The 27594-nt window shown below is 42.8% G+C and overlaps 1 protein-coding gene across 6 annotated transcripts; it reads left to right on the top strand.

Moving 5' to 3' along the window:
* The first annotated feature begins 622 nt into the window (after nucleotides 1–622).
* TP53BP1 (tumor protein p53 binding protein 1) lies at nucleotides 623–27436 on the top strand. 6 transcript variants are annotated; one of them, XM_030955016.1, is made up of 27 exons: nucleotides 628–884; nucleotides 973–1024; nucleotides 1094–1181; nucleotides 1427–1497; nucleotides 2132–2290; nucleotides 2743–2824; nucleotides 4047–4192; nucleotides 5007–5136; nucleotides 5467–5558; nucleotides 6571–6773; nucleotides 7725–8904; nucleotides 12807–12926; nucleotides 13559–13795; nucleotides 14772–14829; nucleotides 16033–16125; nucleotides 17233–17734; nucleotides 18410–18562; nucleotides 20337–20626; nucleotides 20936–21112; nucleotides 21382–21803; nucleotides 21935–22126; nucleotides 22605–22808; nucleotides 23313–23525; nucleotides 24097–24191; nucleotides 25219–25418; nucleotides 26248–26393; nucleotides 27098–27436. In XM_030955016.1, exons 1-27 carry the CDS (start codon nucleotides 702–704, stop codon nucleotides 27283–27285), a joined length of 5676 nt encoding a protein of 1891 aa, XP_030810876.1. In that variant the 5' UTR covers nucleotides 628–701; the 3' UTR covers nucleotides 27286–27436. The 6 variants fall into 6 exon arrangements, with proteins under 6 accessions (XP_030810872.1, XP_030810876.1, XP_030810873.1 ...); XM_030955018.1 differs by having other exon boundaries at nucleotides 727–789; XM_030955012.1 differs by having other exon boundaries at nucleotides 623–884; nucleotides 973–1181.
* Nucleotides 27437–27594: the final 158 nt, after the last annotated feature.

Genomic DNA, 27594 nt, shown 5'->3' on the forward strand with positions numbered 1-27594 from the left:
ATAAAATTTACAGAATTTTCATCTATAAAATATAGACCGGTGCAGAAACAAAAAACAGAACTTGCAAAAGTAGATTTAAATTACGCTATTCAAACTCACTGTTTATTAGGCAAGAAGGTGAATGCTGGAAAGACAACAATACAGTCACAATTATGCGCAAGGCTTCTTCGATAACCGTTTAGTCATATAAACACAGGGAAATTAATAGGATTTCACTCTCCCGTGGTATCCAAGAAAGGACGTACCCAATGGTGGCTGTTCGGGGTACGCGATGCTCGGTCCGTGCGGGAGCCCGAGCACGGGGCTGTTTTGTACCTGAGAAGAAAGGGGATCGGGAGGGCACCGTGCGGACACTTCCCGGCCCGAACCCGGTACCCGGTCCAGACCTCCGCCGCCCCCTGGCCCGCCACGTGCGAGAGGTCGACGCATTCGCCCTCGAGCGAGCTCCGCGGACGGAAGGCGCGAGGCTCTTTGTGTCTCCTGAGCCCTGGCGGCGAGGCCGAGCGGGCGGCGGCGCTCTCGGGCCCGTCCCGCCGGTCCGCTCCCCCCCCGCCGTCTCCCCGGTAACGGCGGGGCGGACGGGTCGCGCGCACCAATCGGCGCGCGGCAAGATGGCGGCGGCGGGAAGTGCGGCTGGGTTGGGCGGCGGACGGGCGGGCGGCGTAGGGCCCGGCCCGGCTCCGCAGCCTGCGCCGTCCTGCATGGAGCGCGGCGGGAGCAGCCAGCTGGACCCTGGATTCTCGCAGCAGGGCACGCCCCTCCTCATCGTGGAGGACTCGCAGCCCCAGGGTGCGGAGGCCGACGCGGAGCCGGACGCGGAGCGGGCTTGGCTCGGCGTGCTGGCCCGCCGGCTGCCGGCCCGGCGGAGCCCGAGCCCCGTGCTGGTGAGCGCCTGGCGTGGTGGCAGCACCACTCGGCCTTGCTCGGCCCGGCCCGGTACGGCTCTGACGCGCCCCCGCCTCTCTCTTGCAGGACATCGTCCGCGGTCCTGCTGGCAGCCGGGCGCCGCGGGAGCGACTCGCAGGTAAGGGCGGGGCCTGGGGTCACGGTGGGTCCGGGTACCGCGGTCGCGCTGACGGCGCTGTACCTGCAGAGCCCATGGAGAGCCCGGCCCGCCCGAGCACCTCTGGACCGCGGGGCTGCGCAGCGGAGGAGTCTCCAGCTCCCGACCGGGAGAGCAGGTACGTGGGGTGCGCCAGATGGCGGCTCTCGGCAGCCGCCTCTCTGGCCTGCTGAAATCTCTCTCGTGGAGGACAGGCCGAGAAGGCGGGCTCGCTGCTGTAGCGGCCGTGCTCGGCCCCGGCCAGGACGTGCGGTGCGGAGGGCTTGGAGCGCCTGGTCGGTGCCAAGTGACCCCTCGGAACGAGCCGCGGGGAGGCGGCCTGCAGGAACCCCTGCGCGACGTTAGCGAGTGTCTCTATTGCAGTGCCCTTGGAAAGGCCGGGGAACGAAGTGAAGGTGATGTTGAGGACTGTGCTTCTTTGCCGTGTGTAGAAGGTAACTTCCCCATTTCAGGTCGGTTTTTTGGGTTTTCGGAATTGGATCAACCGTCTGTGCAGTTTTTCAGTTGAGCTGACTCACTTGTCTCACCAGGGGTAGTTGTGCCGGTAGTAATAGGTCAGAAATTGGCATCCTTTTCTGAAAGTTTATTTGTATGCTTTAGTGTTTGAAGAAAAAACGAAAAGAAGGCTGATTTATTATTGTTAGAATGGATCTTCAAGATTGAGGGTGGTTCAGAAGAAGCAGGGATGCATTGTGATCATTAGGAAATGGAGCCTTATTATGAACTGGCATAATGGTCGTTGTCATCAGAGGATTTTCAGACACAGGCTGTGTGTTGTCAAGATTATTTTCTATTCATGGAATGAAAGTCTCCTGCAGCTCCTAATGACATTACATAAGCCCTTGCTGATTAATACAGATTTTTGAGTTATTGGCCGCTGTTCCTGTTGTGATACCATATTTTAATTAGTACAGCTGAGATCAGATTAGTTAGTTTATTCAGTGTTTCAGCAATAGCCTAAATACTTTGCATGTTAGAGGGTATATCTTTTGCCCTTGTAAAAGTGATGGATGGCCCTTGATTTTTTTCTGTTTGGTATGTATGTTTATAATGGATGTCTGATGTTAGATACAGGCATGTCACAGCTCCAGTTCGGAGTTCTAGAGCTGTCGCAGAGCCAGGACTTTGAGAGTGACTTAGTGCCCAGTGAGGGAGATGCTAGGCATCAGCTCCACTCTGGACCCACTGTCGTTTCTTCCAGACTTGTTAAGAATGAGTCTAAATATGGTAAGTGAAAATGATCATAGATGTCTACTTGCTGCTATGGAGATTCTATCTAGTTTCTTTAAGTTATAAATGTTACGTTTTTTTGACAGAAAATACGGTACTAGTAGTTTCTAAAAATGAGTTCACAGCTCACTGGTAGTTGCAAAGAATTTTGCCCTCTCTTTCCTTAGGACTAATTAATTTGGTTTCTTGTACCTGCCCAAGTGCTATAATTGATTCTTTCACTTCTCTTTCCTAATTGATTTCCAAAATATTTAGACAATCAGATACTGAATTCCATCCCTGGTAAAAACCTCATCCTGTTTGGGTTTTTTTTCCTTCTTTTTATCATAGATAGTTCAAAATTAATTTTTTTAAATATAAGGCTTGCCTTGGTATTTGTGTAAATTACAAACCTGCATTTTCTAATTTGTATATTAATCCAGGTATTTTTCTTTTATCTCTCTTTCTAGAATTTTTTGCGGACAACATAGAAACTGACTCCAGTACAGAAGCACATACTGCTTTGGAAAGCCAGGCAGAGAAGTCTGAAAGGTAAAGCAGTCTGTCTTTTCTGTAGGTTGTTTGCTGTAGGCGCACAGTTTGTGGTAATTGGGAGTGGAGTGGGGCTGTGGCCCATCCTCATCCCCAGTGGGCGCAGCTGTGAGAAGCAGGTGAGCAGCACTGACAGCAATGAGCCATGGAGTGCCCAGGTGTGCTGAGCAACCACCAGAGGGAACAGAGGGCACACAGGTGCCATGCATGAACATTGGGAGTATAAAAGGTTGGGCTAAAGAATAAGAAGGGCAAATGCTTGAAGCCTTCTGAAGTGGTATGGTGTTGCTTTGTATGGGTAGAAGCTTTCTGAAATTGTATGAGGATATGCTGTGTAGCGTGGCCATCTCAACTGCGACATATGCTGTGGCAGTTTGTGGGCATTCTGGAAGGTGATTTGTTTATTTTTTTACTAGATTTTTGGATATGGAAGAGGGTTGAAGGCAAAAAAGAAAGGTAAAGGGAAAGATGACATACTGCTGAGGCCTTCTTGTAGCAGTGCTGACTAAGGAGTGCTCTTAGTATTCCCCGGTGAGAAAAGATGTGATGTCAAACTCCTAAACACAAAGATATTGATAGGTTTGCTTTTAAGGGCAAGTTCATAGCATAATAAAATATGCTAGTAATTTTCCTAAAATGGTATGACTGGAATATACTAGAAGCAATAATTCATTTTGAGTCACACAAGCTATCGTGAAATAATTTAATTGCTGTAGCATGGGCTTTCACTGCACAGGAGAAATACGGAGGCAAAGTGGTGGGTATTCCAGGATGCTTTTGCATATTTGCTATTGTAAGCTCTGTTTTAACTGTTTTTAAGTGTGAAACTTCAGTTTGTTGAATAGTATTGATTCTCTCTGGCATAAAATTTATGTAATATTTAGCTCATCATGTATTATCGTATTTTGCTACAAAATAATGTTCAAGAGATGAAGTGAAATTCCTAGACTGCAGTGACTAGAGGTCAGTAGAATATCTACATTCCATTTAAGCATTGCTTAGATTGGTAGAAAATGTGAAAAACTATTCTGAAAGTATAACTTCTCAGGGATGAAAATGTTATTTTGTCAGGAGAAGCTTGTTTTCTTTCTCCTTTCCTTTTTTTCCCCTGTGTTATACATGAATGAATGCCTTCTATCTGTTACTGATAGATTTTCTTTACAATGCTGTAGTCTTCATATTTTGAATTTCTCAGGTCAAAGACTGTGTCTTGCATTTTCAGAACTCTACAGGTAGCAGAAGAGCATACCAGAAAGGAAACACCTGTCAGTGGTGCCAGTAAAACTGAGGAATCCCTTGGTTCTGGTCATGAGGAGTCAGATATCTTGTCAACACAGGAAGAGATGTTTCCTGAGAATCATGCAACAGGTAACAACAGACAAGCAGAACCAAAACGTCCATCCCAGAGCTAGTTACAAACATCATACCTATTTGATCTTCACAGACATTTAGTGTTTTAGGATGTAGAGTGCTGTGAGTATTTTTCATGTAACTCCTGCTAAAATTGAGAACACTTTGGAAATGAGAAGCCACAGCCTCCTTCACTATAGTATGGAACAATATCTAAACGTGACTTCCTGTTAGAATGGCCACTGGCTTGTTAAATACATTTAATTTCCTTTATTTCTGTGCCCTTTGAAGAGCAAAACCCAACTTTTACCATCTTCTGAAACTAATGATGCTCTGCCTTTGTAATGACGCCCCAGTGTGGATAAGTAGTGTAGGCAGTATAGGCAAATTTCTGCCCAGTGGTGTCTGTTCTGGTCTGATCTTGTGAATGAACCTTCTGTATCCGGAAGATTCAATAACAACCTTCTCCTCACACCAAGTCAGTGGTCAGTGCAAGGTGTCTTTCTTACAAGAACCTTGCCTATATTTGCATTCTAGTGCTGGATCAGGTGTGCTGATATTGGAGCCATTGGGGAATTTTTTTGCAAATTCCCAGATAGGAACACTTGTACAGTCTAAAATCTATTCAGATTTTTCTTTTTCATCTGAACTATTTTGTGCTCACATTTCACATACTGAACTGTCATGTGCAGTCCTTCACCAGCTCTGAAAATCAGCTTGTTGTTGCCTATCTGAAAAGGAGCTATGCGATAGCATGAGTTTAATTCCTCAGAATTTTCTAATCACTGTGGTTTTTGACTGTATTTCTGTCTTTGTTTTCTTTTGCTCAAAGCAACTGCAGGGAGTGGCTCTCTGATAACCAAGGTGGAAGAGGGAAATTCTCTGGCATGCACCCCTGCCCGCAGTCTGCAAGTCCTGCAGCTCTCTGGGCAGGCATTCCTTGTACAGGAGGGTGATTCCACGTAAGTGAAAAATCCCCAAGCTCTTTGAAGAATTTTGTTGCAGTAGTGCATTCCCCCTACTCTCTTCATTATTCAAGGACTTGTGCTTGATTTTAAGCAATCTGTGTTTTAATTTTGTGCTATGAGAGGAGCATGGCCTTATTTTGCAATGAAATGAGCTAATGGTTGACATCTGATCCCTGACTGTCACTAGTCTCTTACTAGTGAACACCTGACACTTGCCTTTCATGAGAAGAATTGTACTGTGGCATGCTGGAGCTTGATAGGAGAACTTAATGCATTTTTTAGTGAGGTGTGGTTTTCATTTCCCTGTTTTCTTTTGGTCTGCAGTGTCTCTTCAGGCCTAGTTATTCCTCCTCCTGTTTCCTTTGGACCCAATGCCCTTGTCCCCAGCAGTCCTACTGAACAGGGGAAAGCAGAAGGTAATGCTTTTCTGGGTACTGTCTGTAGTCGTGTTTTTGTGCACTGGTTTTGTCAGAGCTTGAAGCCTTTTCAAAATCTGTTAAAATTATGTTTAAAGAATAAAGTAGAACTGAGAACAGTGAAGCAGTAGATGAAGGGAGATCTGTATTTTTGACTGTGTTGTTTAGGATTCTCTATCTGCTATTGATATTTCCTACATAGGTATCATAATTAAATTAGTACTGTTGACTAGTGACCCTTCATTTGAAAGACAGGAAATGCTTTGTATAGCATACAGATTTCTTCTGGCAATTATCTTCTTTAGGAACAAGCCATTCTTGCTACAGGCAGAAACCTGTATTAAGTCTATACTATTAGGGCAGTAGGAAGGACAGATAAGAATTGCATCATAATAGGTTATTTTACCTTAATATAGACAGCTTCCACAATATTTGTAAAACCTTTCATGCTACAAGTGTGTATCCTAAATTGTGTTGCCTAAAGAGAAATGATTCTATATGATACGTTGGTTGTTAAATATTTTCTCTAAGCACACATTTACCATCAAGGATAAGATATCCATCCCTGCAGGTTTTTAGTATGATACAAAATCAAATATTCCTTTCTGAGAGGTTCCTGTCACAGAATGTGAAATACTGTTATAACAGATATTTTGTTAGCTGGGGTCTGAATTTAGTTGCATTTTAATAAAGATAGCAAAAGGAAAAGAAATATCTCAGAAAAATGCTTTTTTTTAATAAGTTGCAGACACTTTTTTTCTAATTGTAGAAGTTCTAGACCTATAGCAAAATAGTCATATGAATTTGTAACAGAACACTTGCTTCCCCCTTTGAAAGTAAGAATGTGGATATTTTTGTTGATTTTTTTTCCCTTTACGAAAAGAATGCTGCTGGAGACAAGATTTTACAAAGTTCAATACACCACTGAAGACAAATCTTTTAATAAGATGTTGAAAACTTAGATATAACACGAGAATTTAGTGCTGGTATCTTTTCTGCTCATTTAAACCAGATGAACAGATGGATATATGTATCCCTGCAGATGGAAGAGAACTGATGCAAAAGCAGAAAGGAGATATGCTGGTGGAGATGGCCTTCCCTTGTATCCCTCCAAGACCTCTCGCTCAGCCACAGGCTTCAACTCCAGTGTCCCAGAGTGCCCCAACCTTCTTTCCTGGATCTTTAACTATGCCATCACAACCAGAGTTCTCTCATGTAAGGGTTCATGTATATAGCTTTTCTGAGGTTTTTATATGGCTGAGGCAGATGATGTGTTTCAGTCAACCTCTGTTCTTTTATGTTGAGATTCCCTACTAAGCTCTTCCCACCAGTTGCAATTATATATTAGTCATACTGTGTGGCAGTTTTTCCTGCAGAGAAAATGCAGAACAGCTTAAGAGGGCATAGTGTGTTACAAAACATAGAAGCTGTTGACTTAGACTGTGCTGCCTTCTTATGCTGAACTGGCCATCCTGCATCTCAAACTGCATCATAAATTAGTTTTTTATTGGGCAAGACCTTAGCATAATTTTTGTGGAGAAAGGGAAGCTGTTCCATACTAAAGTATTTTTATTCTACAAGGCTAGAATTTATTTACTGCATTTTTCAAGTTTCTTATTCTTGCTGTTGTTTCCTTTGTGTGTTTTGATTCTGGAAATTATAACTGTTCAAAAGGATTTAACAGACAGTTTGTGGGTTTATAGCTAAATATTATGAATGTCATGAACTTGCTCGAAGCTTCATTAGTTGAAGCAGTGCTTCTCCTCAGCTGAAAACAGCATTCGTGTTAATATAATATAGATATCACAGAAGCTCTTTCTAAAACCCTTGGTGGTTCAAGTAAAAATACCTACTAATTTGCCATATTGGCCCTGTATTTTGGGATTTGGTAGTGAAAGATACCAAGGATTGTGTCTGACTTTGCCAAAGATCACTAAATAGTAATTCATGGTGATAATTTTTCTCAGCAAAACCAGATCTATCATGGCTCTCATAAATGTGTGGAGAAAAAAGTTTTGGATGTTTTTTGTTTTCATTGGTTGTTTTTTAATCTGTAGTTTTGTGCTAAACTTGCTCTGATCCATAATCTAGTGTAATTTTTTAAGAATAATAAACAGTCCTACTTGGGATGCCCTAATACTCCATGTCCCACTTTTCTCATTTTAGGATATCTTTGTTCCAACTCAGAGTCCAGAGAATAAGCATGGAGAAGAAAAAACTGCTGGTTTAACCCCTTTATGCTTACCAGGAGATCTCTCTGGATCTACAGATGCTTTGTCAAAGATGTCTACAGATGACTCTGTGTTACAGCCTCCTGATTCCTGTAAACTGATGCTTTCTGCAAGTGCATGTAGCCAGCCCACGAATACAGACATCAGTTCAGGCTCTCTGAACACGGGCCAAGACTGTGAGACCACACAGGTAGAGAGGATTTCTGAATGCAAGGCCTCAGACTCAAGACTCTGTTCTGTGGAGAATGAGAAAATAAAACTAAAAGTGAATGCAGGTGATCAAGCACCCTCTGAAAACGGTGAAAAAGCAAAAAAGGAGAATGTAGAGACTCCAGGAATGCCTGTAGGACAGTTTGTTAGTGCAGATGTTGGAGAAGATGGGCCATTAGCCTCTACAATTCATCGGGAGATTGAGTGTATTTCTGGAAGTCAGGCTGCTGCAGATCAGTCTGGTCTTCTTGAGATTTTGTCATATGCTCAAGAGTCTTCCAAACCTGAGGCAGTTCCTGAGACTCAGTGTGAAGAACAAGAAGAAAAACTGCAAATAAAAGAGAAGCAAATAAAGGAAGATAGGTCTGTTGTTAATATAACGCTTTCTCATAGGTTTATTCTTGAAAGGGAAGGACAGTGTCATGAAGATAAAGAAGTGAATGATTCTTGTAAAAATAGCAAAAATGTAGCCCAGGAATTAGAAAAGGTTGGACCAGAATGTCAGGGAAAAGAAGCTTTGAAAGCTTGTACTTTTGACACTGGAGAGGCAAAGATCATGGATAAAATGACTACTAACATGGCAAAGCTCAATGAAGTTTTAGCTAAGCCTTCTGTAGGGGAGTTACTGGAGCAACACGATTTGCTTCCAAAGTTGAAGAGTGATGTCCAATCAGAAGTGGCATTGTGTGCCAAAAACCACCCTGATTGTTCAGAACTGGGACAGGTAGTGATAACAAGCAATCAGCCATCACTTCAAGAGAGAGGGTTTGAAACACACGTGGTTCAGCATGAGAATCTGGTACCAAAGAGTATGGAGGATACTGTTATGACAAGGAATCTGGAGCAAGAAGAGCAAATGCAGCCACAGGAGAAGGCAACTTCGAAGTCCCCCAGTCCTTCCAGTGGTAAGTGAATTTAGGTTAGTAGTTCACAGGTGTATATTTTGAGTAATGTCAAGGACAGCTGTATACAATCCTCAATGTTTTCAGGGAGCACTGCTATTGGATGCAAGTTGAGCAGCACTATACCTTACTGTGTTATATGCCGAACATGACTTTGCTGGTTTCCCCTGTGGTGTAATTCTCGTTCCTGACTCTCACTGCTTTAGGGTAGAAATGCAGGGCAGGTTGAAGAACTGAAAATGCTGTGACCTTGGCAATGTTCAGGGATTTTTCTGACTTCTCCCCCACTCAGAAGCAGCAACAGTAGGGTCCTTGAAAGGAATAGAGTGTCTGGTAGTCAGTATTTTCCCTTTTGTAGGTCTCCTTATTTTGTTTTTCCTTCATTCTCAGGGGAGAATTTTCTTTGTGGGGGTGTACAGAACAACTTTGAGCTAGAAGCTAATAGACCAATTCTTTTCTTGAGGTCTTTTGAAAAGTAGAATGACTTTTCACTCGTATGTAAGCTCTGGCTCAGCAAGTATTGTCGTGACCCATTAAAATCATTTAACATGCTGTGTGTCATTATACAAGATGTGGGATATTACACCTGTTTTGTTTGTGCCTCTTAGCTGGCTTCATCTTTAAAAACAGGTTTTTAAAGACAATTTAGCATAGTCAGGAGAACAGTTCTGGTCTTCAAACTTAAGAGTATGGGGTTTATTAAATACAACAATAAGTTTGGCAGTACACTGCTGAAATGATGATAAAGAGAAATAGCTGCAGTTACATAACAAGGTTAAATGTCAGGTTCCACTTCAGTATTGTCTTTCACGACTTTCACAGTCCAAAACTTCCTTTCTAAGAGAGAATAAACAGAATTGTGTTTGACTTTGGATAATATTTCGCCTCTCATACTGTACTGAAAATGTTTTGGTTTTTTTCTTAGACAAATCTAAATGCAATTTAAGCACATCACAGTTGGCTGTGTTTACTTTTAAAAGGGAACTATAAGCAATTTTTCAAAGAAAATGAATTCCAAAATTAATGCTTGTTTGTGTTTTATGCATTTGTATTATGCTGAAGGGTGATTGGTGTTAGGAGAGAGTTCAGGCTTTTGGCCTACTCTACCTAATTGCCTTCAGACTCATGAAGCATGGTGGGAAAAGTATGTTGAGTGGTATTTGCTGTCCTGACATCACTCAGTCCTTAAGGTATGAAGAGCTGTAGAGCATCCCTCTACTCTTAAAGCAGCTTTGTTATTGTAATAATTATTTTCATAATTAATATTTTAGGAGTCTAATCCCTTATCAACAAACTACGAAGCATAAATCAGTAAGCACAAACTTTGGGTGGGGGCTTGCTAGGGGTCCACTCTGTACTTTCATCCACGTCACTGATGAATAAGTTGAGGTTGGACCCTGCAGTGACCCTTGGGGGCACCGCCAGCTGCAGGCCTCCCAACTAGATTCTGTGCCACTGATCACAGCCCTCTGAGCTCTGTTGTTCAGCCAGTTCTCTATTGACTTTGCTGTCTGTTCATTCAAACCACTCTTCCTGGGATTACCTATATGGATGTTTCAGGAGACAATTTAAAAAATCTTCCTGAAGGCAGTGTTGACACCTTGCACTGTTCTCTTCTCATCTACCCAGCTAGTCATTCTGTCACTGGAGGCAATCTTGTTGGTCAAGTGTGATTGCCCCTTGGTCAATTCGTGCTAACTACTCCTGATAACCTTCTCCTCCATGTGCTTAATGGGGACAACCAGGATGATTTGTTTCATCTTTCCATGGACGGAGGTGCAACAGTGGCCTGGTTCACTGAGTCCTCCTTCTTGCCCATTTTAAAGACTGGAGTGACACTGGCTTTCTGTCCTGAGGTGTCTCCTGTACTCCATGACCTTTCAAAGATGAGGGAGCATGGCTTAGCAGTAACATCTGCCAGCTCCCATAGCACTCATGGGCAGGGCACATCCTGTCAGGGCCCCTATGGGTGGTTGTGGGTGTCACATTTGTCTAAATGATCTCTAACTTGATCGTCCTTGACTGAGGGGAAGCCTTCCTTTCTCTATACTTTCTCTCTTGCCTCCAGGATCTGGGTTTCTGTGCCACTGGGCTTATTAGTAAAGACTGAAGCAAAGCAGGTATTGAGTAACTGTCTTCTCTGTATTCTTCATCACCATGGCATCCACCTCACTCAGCTGCAACCCTGTGGTGGTGTTCGCAGGGGTCCCAGGATGAGGGAAGAGATGACAATCTTGACTCCATGTTTCAGAAGGCTGATTTATTATTTTATAATACATATTATATTAAAAGAAAATTATATACTAAAACTATACAAAAATAATAGAAGAAAGGATTTCATCAGAAAGCTCGCAAAGGAATAGAAAAGAATGATAATAAAATCTTGTGACAGCTCACAGCCTTGATACAGGTGGCTGTCATTGGTCATCAAGTAAAAACAATTTAACATGCTGGGTAAACAGTTCTCCAAATCACATTCCAAAGCAGCAAAACATGGAGAAGCTGAAGCTTCCTAGCTTCTCAGGAGAAAAGATCCTAGGGAAAGGATTTTTTCATAAAATATGTCTGTGATACAAACCCACATTTTCCATAGGTTTCTTTTTGCTACTGATGTTCTTGGAGAAACCCTTCTTGTTGTCTTTGACATCCCTTGCCATATTCAATTCCAAATGGATCTAAATCTGTTACAGGTTGATGGTCATAAGAATGTAAGAAAAGTTTAACTGTTTTGATTAACTCTTTTCATTGATAGAACAATTGAGACTTCAATGTGAATGAAAACATTTAAACTTTTAGTTGAGGCATTCACATTTTTTTCAGTTCTTGTGAAAGCTTGTTTGTATTCTCTTTCATGGTATCCCTTGGTATAATAATTAGAATATGCTGTTGGTCATCACCTGTGCTGGTGATCATTTCATAAATTCTTTTGATCATTTGTTACTAGCCTGCCAAATGTGGATTTATAGTTAGAAGGGATTATGGTAGCTAAATCAATATTCAATTGAGTTGCTTCAGTTTTTAGATAAAAGACTTTTTAAATGGAGACATGCTCTAGGCCATAGTATGACAAGCATTCATAAACTGTTCACGAGGAGGGGCGGTTTGCCTTACAATGTGTGAGTACCATTGTGCCAGAAGCTACCTACCCACTGCAAAAATACAGTGAAGTTCTTGGGCTGGTCTTCAGGATGTTGCAGTTGCTCAACCATGTCTTTAAAGCTGGTGATAATCAGATAGGTGATGGTTTTCAGAGTTTTCAAACAGATGATACATAATTGTTTGCTGATGGGGCATTTTTCTATGAGAGGATTATGCAAGCTACTTCTCTATAACATTGAAAGTTTGCAAGTAAATGCATGGAATGAGGCAAAAGAAAAGAGCATTTTACTAGATTTTTGATTTATTTTATTTGTTAAGTCCTTGCAACATCTGCACATAGTAAATCCACCAAGGCATGGCTTCCCTGGTGCGATAGGCCACCTCAGCCATCATTCTGAGTAAGTTTTAGGTTATCAGTTCAGGCAACATGTAGCTTTGCCAGTTCATTTTTGTCCTAATCTTCATTTCTGTTTTTGACCTCATTTTCATCTTCTTTGGAAAATCCTGAGCATCTCTGAGGCAAAGCTGCATTCTGTAGAAGTCCTATTCATGTCAGGATATTTAGTCTCCCTTTTATCTAGCACCTGTGAGCAACTGCATTCAATTGACCACAGTCTAGATTTTCACTGGGAGAGATTTTTCACATAAAATGTGAGGATTATCAGTTAGAGCAGCTGTTCAGGGGGGTTTTGTACAGCACCAGTGTTATGCTTTTTCCTATTTCCACAGCAGTGAATATGTGCTTTTGATACTTGAACTAAAGTAGATCCCCTAAATTATTAATTCTGGTGCTCTGTGTCTTTTAGGAACCCCGTTTCATTTTACTTTGCCGAAGGAGGGTGATGTCATTCAGTCCTTAACTAGTATAACACCACCTCTTACTGGCCATCTCAAAATGGGACCCAGGAGACACAGCACACCAATTGGTGAGTTCGACCCAAATGGCTCTATTCTGCAATGAAAGCCTGGAAGCTTTTGATTCTTGGTGCAGTATGCATTAGGATAACTCAAACCTGCCTTGGCAAAAAATTGCTGCATTGCCCTTCAGTGGGGGGGTTGGGGGCCTATCCCTTCCCCACAGTTTCCTTGTAATGATTTTCTTGGTCTCTAGTGAAGGTGTTTGCTCCCTGAGTACAGAGTGGTATGGAGCATGTCTTCCTTGCACTCACTGTGGTCCTGAATATAACTCCATTAAAGAATGTCAAAGAGCCTTCTGAGTACCAAAAGAGCTTAGACCAAAAGAAGATTGCTTCCAGTATTCATCATCTTTTTTCAGAACTTTCTCTGCTAGGTTCACAAAACGGCACCCTGCAAGTGCTAGATAAAAAGAAGTCTGTTCTGCTTGGGTAGTAGTAAATTATTCTGTCATAAACTAAGGATAATACCTCTGCTACAGAATTTTCATGCTTCAGATCTCTAGAAAGGAATTTCCACTACTGCAGCATTACTAATAATGCATGCAGTGAAGTGTCTTCAAACCAAAACTAGGACCTCAGCCCCAGCAATGTGAATGACAGTAGCTACTTCTTGTTTCTTGTTTTTGTTTTTCTGTTTTCAGTGGATGATACTTGCCCAGACAGCACTATAGCAACCAGTGATGTTACAGCAGAGGGCACAATGGGGACCAACGATGTCACTGTGGAAAGTGCAGTGGTATCAGCAGATGTGTCAGAAGTGTATGAGAAAGGAGAGTCTGGTGTGGTTCCTGAGTTGGATGCAAAACTTTCTCTGCGGATGAACCTTGTGACCCCTGTGAATGATGGGAGCGAGGAGTCCTTGCCGTTCAGCTTGGAAAGTAAGAGGATGAAACCTGAAGTGTATGAGTCCTACTGGACCTCAGCCCTAACTCAGAATCTCTCTATGGCATTCCCCAAGGCAGTCTCTGAGTCCCTGTAATTTTTCTCATTTTTCTTTTTGGGCAGTGTCACTTAAATTTGTTTCTCTGTTTCTGCAATGCTCTAAGCAAGGATGAAGTGAGAGGAGAGGCTTCTGTTGTGAGGAAAGGTATTTCCAGCAGACTACAAATTGTGGTGTATAGTGGCAATGATACACAGGATAGGAAGTGAAGTTTGATTGTGTTGGGTGGGGAAAAAAAAGTATATATATATATATAAGAAAATCATAGAATGGTTTGGATTGGAAGGGACCTTAGAGATCACATAGTCCCAACACCCCCTGCCATGGGCAGGGACACCTTCCACTAGGCTAGGTTGCTCCAAGCCCCATCCAGCCTGGCCTTGGACACTTCCGGAGTTGGGGCAGCCACAGCTTCTCCAGGCAACATGTGAAAGTGCATCACCATCCTCACAGGGAAGAGTTTCTTCCTAACATCTAATCTAAATCTCTTGTCTCTTAATTTAAAACTGTTTTCCTTTTTTTTTTTTAATAAGCCCCCTTTTAAGTACTGAAAGGCCACAATGAGGTGTCTCTGGAGCCTTCTCTTCTCCTGGCTGAACAAGCCCAGCTTTCTCAGCCTGTCTCTGTGGGAGGTATTCTCCAGTTCATCTCATCATATTTGTTGCTTCCTCTGGACCTGTCCATAACCTGGAAAAAAAAGTTTGGCAGGATTTTAACCAGAACAGTGGCATTCATTCTAATAGTCTAAAACTTGTAGAAACTTAGGTCTGTTCAGAGAAGTTGGATGGGGAAGCCTGGGCATCCTTTGTCCAGTGTTACTCAGCCTCTCTTCACTGAGTTTATGGAGCTAGGAAAGGTTGGGAGAGTCCTTTTAGATGATGCCAAAATCATCCTTCCCTTCCTTCTTGTTTCAGAGCCTGCAGCCAGTGACAGGAAAGATGGATCCTCTGCTGCTGCTGAGGCTGCTGCTAGGTAACTGGGCTTCTTGCTGGGCAGAGTTAATACAAAGGTCTGGGTAGATCCTTTCTCCACATATTATCAACTGTAGGGGAAAAAAAATTAGAAGGAGACACAGAAGCAAGGAGCATTCTAGCAGTAGATGTGATATTAACTCTATAGCTCTTGCAGCAGGTTTTAATTACATAGGCAAAGTGGGAACCTCACTTGTTTGTTCATTATGGGCTGTGTGGTTCCTACCAATGTTAGCATTTTGCCTCCATTAGATTGTAGTCAAAGCCAGAAGTTCATGTCTTGTGCAGTCCAGAATGCAAGTCTGCCTTATCCATCTCTTAAATTCCAAATATATGGGTTTCTGCTGTCTTTCATGGTGCAATTTTCTGCGAAGAATCTGAGAAGTTCTGAAAGAGAATTGTGTTTTTGGTATAAAGCTGATAGAAACACATAATCAGTTCATGGATATACAGAAATCACAGGTTAACATTTTGACCAAAACATTGCGTTGTTCCCTTGGTCTTTTGATTTGTGTGTATCAATCTGACCTCAAATTTAATGGCTAGCATTGCTTGATTTAGCTTGCAGGAAGTAATGTTTGTAAATACTAACAGGAATCTCAGTAGGAAGATGGTGACCTGTAGTAATCAGAGTGAAGAGTGGTGGTTTGAAGTAATGAGAAAACATAGGAATAAACTCAGTATCTCTTGTTACAGGATTGCTTGGTAGATGGTAATCATGCCTCAGTGCTGAGGGATGGGTGATAGTAATTTCTCAGTGGTTGAGGATGGGTTACCTTTATAGGTATGGGATGAATATGAACTCTCAGGGTCTGCTTTATGACTGTAATTCCCAATATTTTGCGGTGCCATGGAATTCCTGAGAAGTAAGCCATAAAGGGTCTAACTGGTGGGTACCAGAGGCACTAGATGCTGAAACTCTTGATGGTGCTGCAGTTTTCCACACAGTGGTTTCTGGAACTGTTCCATTGCTCTTCGCTGTTAGGGTGTCTTCAGAAATGACAGAAATGCTTGTGCAATGGCAGCTTCATTCTTGATCTTTGAGGTGGATCATATCAGTCATTCTGTGGCTGTGTAGGTCAACAAGCTCAATACTCTGTTGTTCTCACAAGGAGCTAGAAAATTCTTGTTTTGCTGTATGAGGGTTTTTCTCACTTCCTGATGCATTTTTGTTTGTTTGTTTGTCTTAAATCTGCACTGCTAGCTCCCAGAAAGCATCATCTGTGTTTAGTCGTGTCTGTGAAGTTCGTCGAGAGGATGAGGCCAGAGGTCATGGTCTTTCCACTTCTCCGTTTAGGTAACTCCTCACAGTCTTTGCCTGCCAGTCCTGGTTGGATTTATATTCAGGTGTGCATTTTCTACATCAAAGAAATTGTGCTAAGCCATTTTCTTTGGGTGACTTAGAAGGTTGGGGACAATGGGGTAAGTATACTAAATCTGTATGTTTGTGTCTCACGTGGTTATCAGGCTTACCTTTTGATTGAGTGGCCATGTGATTCCAGAAGACTGATGTGCTTCAGTGAAGTCTTGGGTTTGAGAAAATTGAGACCATATTTAAGGCTGTGTAAATACCTTTTCTGTCTGCTCTAAGATCTTCTGACCAGTTTTGTTGGTTTGTTGTTGCTGTTTCTATTGTCCCCCTTCCAAAGGACTGTACAGCTGCGTATGTTACAGTGAGGAGGATGCTGCCTGGAGAACTAGAAGTAGAAATCTGCTTCTTCAGTGTTTTCCATTCTGTCTTTTGATGGGACAGTGAGGTCTTGGTCTATGTAGAAAGAGTAACCTGAGTTTCAACAGCTACATTAAAGACCATAACGAATAGGGAGTTCCAGCGCTGGGCAAGGCACAGCCAGAAGGGAAAACAGTCACTCCTCAAAATCCTCAAGTACCCAAGGGAAGCCAAATACATACTTCTAGTTTGGGTCGGTATAGTGTCCCATATAGTACCTGGCAGAGGCAGTACTTTTGGCAGAGCAGACAAATTCTCCTGAAAACATTAGACAGCATTTGTGTTTATGCTGCTGGGTCTTCTTGCTACCTGTGATTATCAGTTTCAAGCCAATCAAGCACTGGAGGAGCCTGAAGTAACTTCCAAGATGACATGCTTCTGGGAAGTTGCATAGTTGGTGCCTAATGTGTGGAGTGTAGCAAGAAAATCTGTCTTTCAGAAAGCACTTAGTTCTGTACAGTGTCAGCCATATGTTTTACCACCCTATGTATCACTTGAGAAGTGTTGAAAGATTTTTTTATTATTTGAACTCTCTGAGTTTTGTGCAATTGTAAGAAGCAATTGAGTGACTGCCAAGGTGGGGTTTTTTTAATGCTGTTTTTACTTGAGTGGCAGCATATTGGTTGTCTTGTTTTCTTAATCAGTAGTTTTGATCTGTGTGTAACTGGTTTGCAGGGGAGATCAGTTATTTTTTCCTGGCACACAAGAAGATGCTGAATTACATACCAATCCTAGTGATTGGCAGTACCAGCAACAGAAGGCAGACGGCAGTGGTGGACAGAGTCTAATTCCTCGGAGGATGCAGCAGGACTGCCATCAGCAATCTTCTGGTGCGGAGGATGGAGAGTCTATGGAGACTGATGTTGTAAGCACTCAGGCAGAAGATAGGAGGAGAATGCAGAGAAAACAAAGTAAGGCTGTTCAAATTGATCAAAGTCAAGACAGGTGGGAAAACATCAAGAATAAAGGGATCCAAACTACAGCAGACTGTCTTTTTACCCGAACAACTGTTACAACAGCAACACAAACATCAGAAGAAATCTGTAGACAGGTGGAAACGGGAACCAGTATGTCTGGGCAAAAACCTGGGCAACAAGATGTGAGCGTTCAAACCGACGAGAGTGGGGAAAAGCTTGTCAACACCTCTGGAGATGACACGGACTCTTTGCGCAGTCAGGTGGGATGAGGGCTGCCTGTATTTATCTGCTTTAGGACAGTAAAGTATCCTTTCAGCTAGTAGATTCATTAGCAGTTGGTTCTCTGTTGAAAAAAGGCCAAGGGCCACTTTAAAATGTTAAAGTCACAAGCTGTCCTGAATCAACTGTTAAGGTAGCAATACGCACTGGACAGCATGGATTTGGGAAGTAAATGTCTCCATATGTATTTTCTGGAAAAACGTAACAAGTTTTGATTGGTTGGTTGGTTGTTTTTGTTTGGGATTGGGTTTTTTATCAACAGAAAGACTAGAAAAATGATTTTTTACTAAACGTGATTTAAGACTAATGTGTCCTGTGGGAAATAGGAGATAAACAGGGCCATAAAAAGACAGTGCAAGATTGATATGATACATGTGGGAGTCTACTGAATCAAAGAGTATCAGAAGCCACGCTAAACAAGTTTGCTGTTTCCTCCTTGTGATTTCCCTTCCTCTACTTGTCAGCAGAATGTGTTCAGTTCTCCTTTGTTTAGGGTCTCCTGTGTTGCATTAATTTGTAACAAGATGCTTAAAGGTTCCCTACTCCTGTACTTTAACATGGCATGAAGAAACTGTACTGCAGAGGTAGCCCTACTCAGAAATAGTTTGCTTTTTGTTGTGGTCTGTTTTGATTTTACTGTATCCTCTTTATTACAGGGAGAGGAGGAATTCAACCTTCTTCACCCACCCAAAGGCCAAGTTCAGCGTCGCCACATGCGAACCATTCGAGAAGTGCGCACTGTTGTTACACGTGTTATAACAGATGTCTACTACATCAATGGTGCAGAGGTGGAACGAAAGGTAGTTGAGGTAAGTTCCTGTTTTCGTGACTTAATGGGATGAGATACAGGCTGAAAAGTAGAAGTAGTTAAAGTGAGAACACGTTATGACTGAAGGAAACAAGTTGAATGAACAAATCTGTGTGCTGTGATGCCAAGACTTTCTTCATGACCGGACTTGCAGGCCATTTAGTGAACGGCAGAAGCTGTGGTTTTGATGCTGGTATACTTCATGCCATGTTTGAAGACACAAGACACATTCAAGTCTCAAAGAACTCAACAAAAGACTTAACTGTATGCATCCAATTATTTTAAAAGTCTTGGACTTTTGACAGAATACAGATATTTCAGAATGAGCAGAAATTCTGTTAGTAAACAAAAATCACTTCCGCCTGTAAAATTGAACTATGTAAGATAGTTCAGCCTGTTTTGCAGTTCAGTGTTGTTTTTAACCACAGTCTTTTGAGTCCTGTCTACCAGATTCTGTAAGAGGTCTTCAAAAGTTAATTTAAAACTGAGGAACAAACCAGCCTTTTATTAGTACACTTGTGTTATGTCAATTAATTAATTGGAAAGTCTTCAGAGAATCATGAAAGATAGCTGAGAAATGCTGATTTGATGGACAAAATAATCACATCAGCCTGCTAGCAATAAAATGTTACTGCTATTCTACAAAGGTAAATAACCTGAGAGTATTGTGCTGTGTAGTCACAGTGAGTAATGAAACAAAAGGATAAACTAGTTCAATACTTTTATAACTGATACTACACATGGAATTCTTCATTGTAACATAAAAATGGAGAATTAAGCGTCCTGAAATATGCTTACATAGTTGGTGTAATCACAATCATATAACCATTTCTGCTTTACCTACCAACACTTGATATCACTGTTCTGTAGATGCATGTTTTTATATCCATAAAGCTTTAGTAACTCCAGATGACAAGCTGTCTGAAACTGATCTTGGATTATAAGCAACCCAAAGCTCCTAGTGTCTCATGTATTTGCTGCAGTCTCACACTCTGGAGGGATGGGAATTATTCAAAGCCAGACCAATTGGATACCAAGCTGAGCTCTGCCCTGTTGCTAAGGAAACTTCCCTGTCCAGCCATCCAGGAGCCACTCTGGCAGTCACAACTGTACCACCTGAGCTGGGACTGAGGCCCCTTCACAGTGGACAGCTCCAGTGAGCTGATGGGTGCCCTGCTTGAATCCCTGCATGCCCCACACTCACACAGTCAGATCAGGTTTCCTCACCCTGGACTGGACCCCAGGTTTCCCATGGCAGAGTCTCGGACATCTGGATCCTTAAAATAATTTAATCTTGTTGCAATAACTAAATAACAATAACAGCTTGAGCTGGTGCCTCCAAGGAGAGACTTCGAACAAAGGGCACCCCTGGGCTTTTATACCCTTACAGTCTAAGCTGGAAAAATGCAGGAAGGTCTGGGGATCTTCTGTTCCTGCTGTGCCTCCAAGTGTCCAGGTCCCACGACCTTTTGCCTGGGGCTCTCACTCCCCAGAGCTCAACATGCAGCTTGCACTTGCAGCCCTGTGCTACTTGCATTGAATGCATTCCTCAACACTGCTGACTGAGGTCTTAATGTGACTTCTTGATAACAGAGCAGCTGCAGGTCTGTAGTGAGAGATGCACTGTCTACCGTGGAGTACCCCAGACTGAAGTTTGTGTGGCTGTCATCAGCTTCATGAATGTGGTATCAGCTTGTCTGCACTTTGGACTGGTGATTGTAAAGCATCCAGTGCTTGCATCATCTTCGACAATCCTCTTTTTTGCTTATTTTAAGGAAACTGAGGAGCCTGTAGTGGAGTGCCAGGAATGTGAGACTGACATGTCCCCTTCAAGAACTGCAGGGGGCTCGTCGCTGACCTCAGGGGACCTTGGTGATGTCAGCTCTTTCTCGTCTAAGGCCTCAAGTCTCCACCGTACATCCAGTGGAGGAAGCAGTGGTCACTCTGCCACACACAGCAGCGGCATCTCAGGGCGAGGAACTGGAGCTGTAAAAGGGAAAGTGTGTGGGACAGAAACCAGTGAATTTGCTTTACCCATTGGCAGAGGCATCTTAGGAAAACTGAGGTAAGTGCAGAGTCTTAGAAAAAGAGGAAGAGATGTTTTGCAGAAACAAGCATCTGGCTTGTCAGTGTGAAGCAGGGTAGACCTAAATCAAAGGTTTTCTGAAAAAGATCTGGCTTGATGAACATAATTAGGGAGTTAGTATTTGCTTTTGCATCTGTTCTTCCTGAAGGAGTAGCTTGTTTTCTTGTGAGGCATTACTTTGCAGCAAAGAGGTAAAATTCTGGATGTGTTGTGAGATGATCAAGAAAATGGGAGGATCCTAGTGAGCTGGCTTCTCTCCTCAAAACAGTTAACTCATAAATTCTCTAGCCCTAGGAAAGGAGCTGGTCAGCCTGCATCGCCACTCAGAGTTAGCCAGACAGGAGCACTGCCTTGTGAGGAAGAGGAGGACTGTATGCCTGGCACTTGTCAGGCTGGCAGAGCACCTGTGACACTTCGTGGACGAGGAAGAAGAGGACGCCCACCATCTCGAACAACAGGAACAAGGTACCCTGGAAAAAGGAGACTGTAACTTTAATTTATTGCAAGAAAAAGAATAGGGATCTTCTGTCTTAATGTCCTAGAGGAAAAGGAGTACTGAGTATTTCAGAAGTTTCTGGTGATACCATATAGCAACTGCAAGCACCTCCTCCAGGTATTTTATACTTAGTAATTGTTTTTTCAGATCCTTCTGGGAATGCTTTTTGTCTTTTTTTTTTTGTAGTTTTTTTTTTTTTTTTCTCCTCTCTCTTATATGGGGCTGCTTTTTTCTACAGAGATTTAGCTGGACTGCCAGGTATGGAGGATCTCTCAACTACAGCATCACCTGAGGAGAAGTCATTTACTCGTTCAGTTCGCCTGCCAGATGGAGGAGAGAAATCTGGCATTTCTGGCTTCTGTGCCTTACGTCGTAGTGACTCTCCAGAAATCCCATTTCAAGTGGTGACTGTTCCTTTGGACTGTGCAGACTCCTCCACTGGGAGCAGCTTTGTGGGCCTCAGGGTTGTAGCAAAGTGGTCCTTAAATGGGTACTTTTATTCGGGGAGAATTACCCAAGATGTTGGAGCAGGAAAGTACAAGCTGTGCTTTGATGATGGACATGAGTGTGATGTGCTAGGAAGAGATATTTTGCTCTGTGATCCTATCCCACTGGAGACAGAGGTGACTGCACTCTCTGAGGACGAGTACTTCAGTGCAGGTGAGAGCAGTGCTTGAGTTTCGTACTTGGTTTTTTGAGTTGCTGAATGTGGTGGGGAATGGGTGCTTGTTCCAGGAGGATGAGAAGCCTGGGTATGGTTGGCTAACAGCTGTTAGTTGCTGTCTTGTCAGGTGTGGTGAAGGGACACCGGAAGGAGTCTGGAGAGCTATACTACTGCATTGAAAAGGAAGGCCAGAGGAAGTGGTATAAACAAATGGCTGTTATCCTGTCTCAGGAACAAGGAAATAAGCTGCGGGAGCAGTTTGGGCTAGGTCCTTATGAACCTGTCACCCCTGTGACCAAAGCAGCTGACATCAGTCTTGGTAAGGAAAGGTGCTGTTGAGCTGCTGACTGCTATTCTGTGTCTTGTGCCTTTGAGGTAACTCTAGTGCCTGATCTGAATTGCCAATATTTAAATGTTTTTGGATATTCAGTGATGCTTTTCATACTTTATAGTGAGATTTTTGAGATCCTTTTATTGTATGGCCTCAGAGACTTAGTGGTATTGACTGGCTCGTGGAAAGTGGTCTGCTTCAAGGACAGTGATGCTTGCCATACTTAACATAAACTTGGTGGATGGCTGCTTTGATAATAAAGTCCCAGCAGTACTGAGAGGAAAATAGACAAGCAGGATACAAGGCTTGAGAAGATATATTTTTTTCTTGCTTTCCTCTGTCAGAGGGTGGTGGCATGTATCTTCAAGGTACTATTGAGTTCCACCACTTCTGTACAGATAGGTAGGGTGAAAGCCTGTGGAGTTTGGTGACAGCCCATGACTAATTCCTACATACTATATTGCAGATAATCTGGTGGAGGGGAAGAGGAAGCGACGTAGTAACCTTGGTTCTCCCAGCGCTTCCAGCAGCAGCACAACTCCCACTCGTAAAGGGCAGGAGAGTCCACGTGTCCCACCAGTCTCACTGTCTGGGAAAAGGAAACTTCTTGCTTCTGAAGATGAACGATCCCCAGCTAAACGTGGCCGCAAGTCAGCAGTGATAAAGCCTGGTGAGAACTTGAATTCCTCTAGTTTTTTCAGCACTGCTTTTTCTGTAATTATCTTTCCGCTTTCCATAACTAAAAAGTAGACCAGATTGCGTTTTTTTTTTCCTGCGTGGTTTGAGGCTGATTCTCCCTGGATGCATTCAGCAGCCAGAGATACTTTCAGCATAGTCTGAGTATTTACTTGCCATCTTTTGAGTTCTGCCTTTTGACTTTAAAGTTGTGGTTGGAGTCTCTCTTATTTCTTTAGTCAGTCCTGAAAGCTGTTAAAGGGACCCCTCACAGCAGTCAGTGTTGTTTCAGGATGTTGTTAAGACTTGCAAACTTGTCCCATTAGTCCTTCATGTTTTGATTTGAAGATCCAGAAGGATAAAAGATGCCTACCTAGCTTAGTGTAATTGTAGCCCAATCCTACCTCTCTGTGTCTCCTGCAGTAAAATATCTGAGTTGAACCGGTTCCTCGGGTAAGACATATCTTTGAAGACTCATGGTGCTTCTGTCTCTCTGCAGGGGCTGTGAGAGGTGGAGAGTTTTTAAGCACCTGTGAAGGTGCAGATGTTGCAGATCCCCCAGTACTGCACAGTGACCATGGACCCTTGCCCCACAATAAGACCCTCTTTTTGGGCTATGCCTTTCTTCTCACCATGGCGACACCAAGTGACAAATCGGTCAATCACCAGAAGCCATCAGATGGTCCCACTGGGAGCAGTGAGGAGGAAGAAGGTGAGGCAAATCTTACCCATTGCATTTTCAAGTGAGATGCTGTGTCTTTAGGAAAAATGCTGGATACTGTCTGATCAGACATTTGCTCTTTAATCCTTTGCAGAAAGGACCTAAGACTCAGTATCTGACTTAGCCAGCTTGTGGCCTAAGATGTGATAAACCTCGATGATGATCATAGGCTTGTTCAGCAAGCTAAGAAAGGTGTGAAAATTAGTGAGATCATCGGTGTCAGAATAGTACAATGTAAGAAGGAAGGTTTTGAGAGCTAAAGGATAGTGCTGGCAAGCAGAGAACGTGAAAGCATGTATGGATTGCTCCAGTTAGCCTTTGCTGGTGTCATGTTTCATGCAGTCAAAGAAGTGACAAGGTGCTCACCTGGCTACTGGTGTGTTGTTGCCCTTTCTGCTGCCCCTCCCCCCCTTTTTTTTCCCTGACTCTTTTAATGATTTTCTCTAGAAATTCTTGGGAGTATAGCTGGGATCCCTTACTGGAATGGATGAAGACTTTGTAGACTAAGATGTAGGAATATAAGCAGATAGATTATAGTAAAAAATTGAACTTTCTCCTGTAGATTTTTTAGAGATGACTCCGTATGATAAACATTACGTAGCACAACAGCTGCGAGCAGGAGCTGGCTATATTCTGGAAGACTTCAATGAAACCCAGGTAAGGGTTCACTTACTAATCTGGAACAACAGTCACAGAATAGTTGAGATTAGAAGGAATTTCTATAGCTTATCTTGTCCAACTGCTCTGCTGAAAGCAATCTGCTCAAATAGAGCAGATTGCTTAGGTCCTTGTCCAGTTGTGTTTTGAGTATTGTCAAGGATGGAAACAACAAAGCCTTTCTGGGCAGCTTGATCCGATTAGGGGAAAAAAAAAGGACTTTCTTGTATTTCAGTTTGTAACTGTTGCTTCTAGTCCTTTGAGTGGATAACACTGAGAAGAGTGTGGCTGCATCTTTTGTATGCCCTCATATCAGTCACGAATATGCATTAAAAACACCACCCAAGCCTTCCCTTTTTGATCTTTAACAAGCTCAGCTCTCAGCTTCTTCTGGTACGTCAGGTGCTCCAATGCCCAGGCCTCTTAGTGGTCCTTGGCTGGACCTGCTCCAGCATGTCTGGTGTTTTTGGTATACTGCAGAACCTGGGAGTGGATGAAGTACTCCAGATCTAGAGTGATCTCACCATAGGTGTGTGCCTTGGAACACTTAGAGGTAGAGTTCTTCACTTACCAGATCTAGTTGGACAACTACTGTAATTTAGTGTGGCTTTTACTTTTTTTTTTTTTTTTTTTTTTTTTTTTTTTTTTTTTTTTTTTTTTTTTTTTTAATGAAGAGGGTAATTTGGTTTTGGAACATCTTGCTTGAGGAAGCAATCTTGTCTAGTGACTTACTGAGTCTCAGACTAAAACGTAAATTATCTCTTTTGTGTGAACTAGAAAAGAGCTATGATACAAAAACTACTAGGCAGTTTTTGCCTAGAGCAACTGCAGAGCTTGGAATAGGATATGATTAAACAGATTCTGAAATCAGTACTACCTTTATCTAATTCACCTTTCACATAATATGGCTGTGAAAATCAAGGTTTCAGTTGTTTTCTTCTTTAACCTGCTTAGCATCAGGATAATTTGGGGGGATTTTTTGCAAGCATTGCCTCCTGTTTACATGCCTTCTTTTCTCCCTTGGAAGTGTAATGCAGCATACCAGTGTCTTTTAATTGCGGACCAACATTGTCGAACTCAGAAATACTTACTGTGCCTTGCCAGAGGGATCCCTTGTGTGTCTCATATCTGGGTCCATGATAGCTGTCATGCTAATCAGCTTCAAAATTACCGGAATTACCTTTTGCCAGCTGGATATAGCCTCCAGGAGCAAAAACTGCTAGAATGGTGAGTGCCAAATAACCATGATCTGAGTCTACAGACTCTTGGAGAGACCTATTACACTTGGGAGACTCTTGAATAGCTACAGATACTGAAGCTGACCTGAGTACTGGCTCCCTATACTTTCCCTTCCATATAGGAACAGCATTTCCATCTCTTTCTTTGCACTTACAATGACTTCTAATGCCAAGCTACATTTGGATGCCATATACACAAGAAACAGAGTCTCTTTGGAAGCAAGAAGGTGTCAGTCTTTCTCATGAGGAAGGCAGAATTCAGACAAGGCTTCCCACACCCTCGGCTAATTTCTCTAAATAGATTATTGCTAATAATTGCTCAGGAATAGATAAAGAAGAACAATACTATGTTAATTTCCTTTTCCCTTGATACATTTTGAAGCTAGCTTCTGCATTTTCTATGGAGTCTAATCCAGTAAGCCTGTTCTGAGATGACAGAGGAGGTCAGACTCCTTAGGCAAGCTGAGGGGCAGACACAAATTTGTAGATAGCTATAGACTTTTGGGCAGGAGACTGAGGTCTTCCTGCTCAGCCCCATCAAAGTGGAAGCAATTTGGATGTGCACAAAAAAGGTGGCTCAGGATTAGGAAGAGCTCAGTTTAACTTTGGATATAGGCTGCTGCGCACATACCCCACCAACAATGTCTAGCTCTGTGTTAGTCTCTATAAACAAAGGGTAGTCAGTCCAAGTACTTCAGGAAGGATGGTAAGAGAGTGAGTCACGGTGTGCAAGATACTAAAAAAACATACATGGAAGCAAGTCAGGTGACAAGGCTACTGGATATTCTTACCAGTCTGCATTTCTCTTCACTCTGCAGGCACCCACGAGAAAACCCATTCCATAACCTGAAGGTTCTCCTGGTGTCAGACCAGCAAGAGAACTTCCTGGATTTGTGGTCTGAAATTCTTATGACAGGAGGAGCAGCATCTGTTAAACAGCATTACTCACGTGCTCAAAACAAAGGTACTCACTGGCCAGTTTCTCAGGGAATCCTATGCCACTGTGGTCTTTAGTATGGTTTAAAACCATGTGGGATGGTTTACAAGGTTGTCTCTAAGCAGAAGGGCAGGCAAAGGGTGAATGCTCACTACTCTGTATATATAGATTACATCTAGGACACCTGTCTTGCAGAGAAGCTGCAGCAATTCAGACAAAAGCCATCAGCTTCCAGCCTATGTTGAAAGGGGGAAACTGGTCTCTCAAATTGTGCTTCTCTTGTCCTCCTGAACTGGGCTGTCTCTCCCTCTCCATATGTGATGTAGGCCCTAGCACTCACAGCCTGAGGTCAGGACTCAGGGTCATGCCTATACTGCTGGCTACTGGTTTTCCCCTCATTTTTATCTGGACTGAAAGGAATATTTTCTAGTGAGGTGCAGGGCTGCTGTAGGTGTGTCTTAACTTTTACAAAGAGAATTCACTGCCTAGGAATGACAAGACATAAGAGTGGTTCATAGTGGCAAAACACACTGAGCTGCCAGGTTGGATGGGGCTTGAAGCAACCTGGTCCAGTCGAAGGTATCCCCATTCTTGGCAGAGGGTGGAATGACATGAACTTTAAGGTCCCTCTCAAATCAAATAATATAGCATTCTGTGCTTCTGTGATGTTCTGCTGCAGAGCAAAATCCTCTTTCTTCACCTGACAGATGCCTGTCTTTCCTCCTGTACAGATATTGCTTTGGGTGTTTATGATGTGGTGGTGACTGATTTTTCCTGCCCAGCTGGTGTCTTGAAGTGTGCAGAAGCTTTACGGCTGCCTGTTGTCTCGCAAGAGTGGGTGATCCAGAGTCTTATTGCTGGGGAGAGAGTAGGCTACAAGCAGCATCCAAAATATAAACATGACTATGTCCCTCACTGAGTGAAACTCTGCCCTGCTGTCCAACTGTTGTGCAGACTGTGTTTTAAACAGGTTTTAAATGTTTGTGAATTGGGCAGTATGCATGGATTATTGTATATAGTTTTATCTGCTGGACTTTTATGATTAAATAAATGTTTGATCTCTTGTGGTATCTGCTGGTACTCCTCATTTATCTAAACTCACTCAGGGCAATGCTTTCAGGAAAGGAGTGCAGAGAAAAAAGAAATGCTTACATTTCTCTGAGCTGAACATCACTGATGTTCTGCTTTGAATAAAGCCTGAGCTAACATAAAGTCAATTACAGGGCTG

The sequence above is a fragment of the Camarhynchus parvulus genome, chromosome 10, assembly GCF_901933205.1.
Source record: "Camarhynchus parvulus chromosome 10, STF_HiC, whole genome shotgun sequence".
Classification (NCBI taxonomy): Eukaryota; Metazoa; Chordata; class Aves; order Passeriformes; family Thraupidae; genus Camarhynchus; species Camarhynchus parvulus.